Source organism: Theropithecus gelada, chromosome 10, assembly GCF_003255815.1.
Source record: "Theropithecus gelada isolate Dixy chromosome 10, Tgel_1.0, whole genome shotgun sequence".
Taxonomy (NCBI): domain Eukaryota; kingdom Metazoa; phylum Chordata; class Mammalia; order Primates; family Cercopithecidae; genus Theropithecus; species Theropithecus gelada.
Genome location: NC_037678.1, coordinates 38,977,053 through 38,979,536, shown reverse-complemented (window position 1 = coordinate 38,979,536; position 2,484 = coordinate 38,977,053). Strand labels below are relative to the sequence as shown.

Genomic DNA, 2,484 nt, shown 5'->3' with positions numbered 1-2,484 from the left:
GGGGGTCGGCGGCCCGGCCAGCCCGGCCCGGCCCGGGGCCGCGTCCTGAGAGTCAGCCCTCGCCGCTGCAGCCTCGGCGCCCGGCCGGCCGGCCATGGAGAGCCCCCCGCCCCGCGCCGCCGGCCGGGACCCCAGTGCGCTGCGGGCCGAGGCGCCCTGGCTGCACGCAGAGGGTCCGGGGCCCCGCGCCGCGCCCGTGACGGTGCCCACGCCGCCGCAGGTACCGGGCGCCGGTGGGCGGGGGCGCCGACCAAGTTTCTCTCGCTGCAAAGATGGCGTCAGTGCTGCCCAAACTTCGGGCCCCCGGGGGCGGGGCAGCGGGGAGGGCGGCAGCGTCGGTCCGCGCGTGTCCGTGGGTCCCGCCGGGGCTGCGCCGGGCGGCCGGGGAGTCCTTCCCGCCGCGCCGGGCTGGGGGCGGGGTCGGGGGCGGGGCCGCGCCGTCCACACCGGCCGCAGCCGGTTTTCGAGGCGGGCTCCGAGCGGATCCGCGGCGGAGGTGGAGGGACCCCCCGGCCGCCGCCTCCTCTGAGTCTGCCCCCTCCCCATCTGCAGGGCTCTTCCGTGGGCGGCGGCTTCGCGGGCTTGGAGTTCGCGCGGCCGCCGGAGTCGGAGCCGCGGGCCTCGGACCTGGGGGCCCCCGGGAAGTGGGCGGGGGCGGCGGCGGGGCCCCGGACTCCATCGGCGCACATCCCCGTCCCAGCGCAGAGGTGAGCGGGAGGCGCGGTGTCCCGGGACTCGGGGTGCGCAGGGGCGGTGGGTGGGGTGCGGAGACGCGCTTTCCCGCCCCTTCCCTCGGGAGGCCCCGACGGAGGCCAGGTCAGGGCTCCAGGTTTGTAATCCCCGGCCACCCCCAAGCGCTTCAGCCCTGGAGGAGTTGAGCAGAAATGATCGGTGACTCGAGTCCCTCCGCCTCCCTCCGCCGCAGTTCCTCGGGGTAGAGCTCAGAACCGGGAGGGGGTGGTTGTGCGTCTCTGTGCAGAAGAGGCTGCGCGGTCGGTGTGGGGCGACTGTCCAGGAATCCCTGGGGCTCCTGACCGCCACCTCCCAACCCCTGCCAGGCCGGACACCTCGGTCTGGCTGCCAGGGCAGGGGCGGGCTCTGGCCTGGCTCGCTGGGGCCTGGGGAGCTGCCCGTGCTTCCAGCCCAGTCTCCCGCTGGCTGCTGCCGGCTGCTGGCCACTCCCACATCCCAGGCCTGGCGTGAGGCCCACAGCTGCTGTTGCACAACCCTGGTTAATGTGTGATAGGGGGAGGCCTGGGCCTGGCCCGCCTCTCTGCCAGGGCTTCAGACCCCTGCCCAGCACCAGGGTCTGAAGGAACCACAGTGGAGCCAAGCCCGCGGTGTGGAGAACTCAGGCTTCAGGAGACCCTGGCCCTGCTCCTGGTGGCTCCTGGTGGCTTTCAGCTCTCACTGCAACCTGAGCTGGGGGAGGAGCCAGGCCTCATGCCCAGAGCTGGGAGTGGGGAGCCTGGTGTGCACGCGTGCCCAGGCCTGCACGTGGACCGACCAGGGGAGGGGCCCAGAGCTCTGGCTGGGTCACCCGCACCCTGCCCCCATCTCCTCCAGAGCCACCCCAGGAAAAGCCCGGCTGGACGAGGTCATGGCTGCCGCTGCCCTTACAAGCCTGTCCACCAGCCCTCTCCTTCTGGGGGCCCCAGTTGCAGCGTTCAGCCCAGGTAAGACTCAGATGTCTGCATTTAGCACTGTGGGTGGGGACAGGGCTTAGAACCTACAGCCCACCTAGCCTCTGTGAGGCAAGCAGAGCCCTCAAACCTGGGACTGCTTTCTAAAGTGGACTTCCGCACCCTCAGTACCCCTTACTGAGGCCAAAGCCGCAGGACCCAGGCCTTCTGGCCTCCCTGACCTGTTTACCTCCACGTCGCTGGCCACACACATCTGCTGACCCTTTCCTGTGCTGGGGGTGTTTCTCCCCAAGCCCTGGGGCCAGCTCCTCCAAGACGCTGTGCCCACCAGGCTCACCCGGGACTCGGTGAACAGGAGCAGCTCAGGGTTAGGGACTCCCTAGACCCACCCAAAGTTCTAAGGCAGAGGGCGTGTCCCTACAGAGCCTGGCCTGGAGCCCTGGAAGGAGGCCCTCCTACGGCCCCCAGGCAGCTACAGCAGCAGCAGCAACAGTGGAGACTGGGGCTGGGACCTGGCCAGTGACCAGTCCTCTCCGTCCACCCCGTCACCCCCACTCCCCCCTGAGGCAGCCCACTTTCTGTTCGGGGAGCCCACGCTGAGGAAAAGGAAGGTGAGCTTGGGGGCGGCCCCCAGGGAGGGGCGGGTGTGGTGGCTGAGCCTGACCCTGGTCCCTGTTGCTGCAGAGCCCGGCCCAGGTCATGTTCCAGTGTCTGTGGAAGAGCTGTGGGAAGGTGTTGAGCACGGCATCCGCGATGCAGAGACACATCCGCCTGGTGCACCTGGGGTGTGGAGGGGCCTGGGGTTGGGAGGGGCCTGGGGTGCGGAGGGGCCTGGGGGGGG

The 2,484-nt window shown here is 71.0% G+C and overlaps 1 protein-coding gene across 1 annotated transcript in view; it reads left to right on the top strand.

Annotated features, from left to right (window-relative positions):
• SLC2A4RG (SLC2A4 regulator) overlaps window positions 1-2,484 on the top strand; it is a 3,198-nt gene continuing 714 nt past the window's right edge. Inside the window, exons 1-5 of the mRNA XM_025398120.1 lie at window positions 1-220; window positions 553-707; window positions 1,567-1,676; window positions 2,067-2,254; window positions 2,328-2,428. Coding sequence (XP_025253905.1) covers window positions 95-220; window positions 553-707; window positions 1,567-1,676; window positions 2,067-2,254; window positions 2,328-2,428 — 680 coding nt within the window. The 5' untranslated portion in view covers window positions 1-94. The remainder of the gene's footprint in view (window positions 221-552; window positions 708-1,566; window positions 1,677-2,066; window positions 2,255-2,327; window positions 2,429-2,484) is intronic.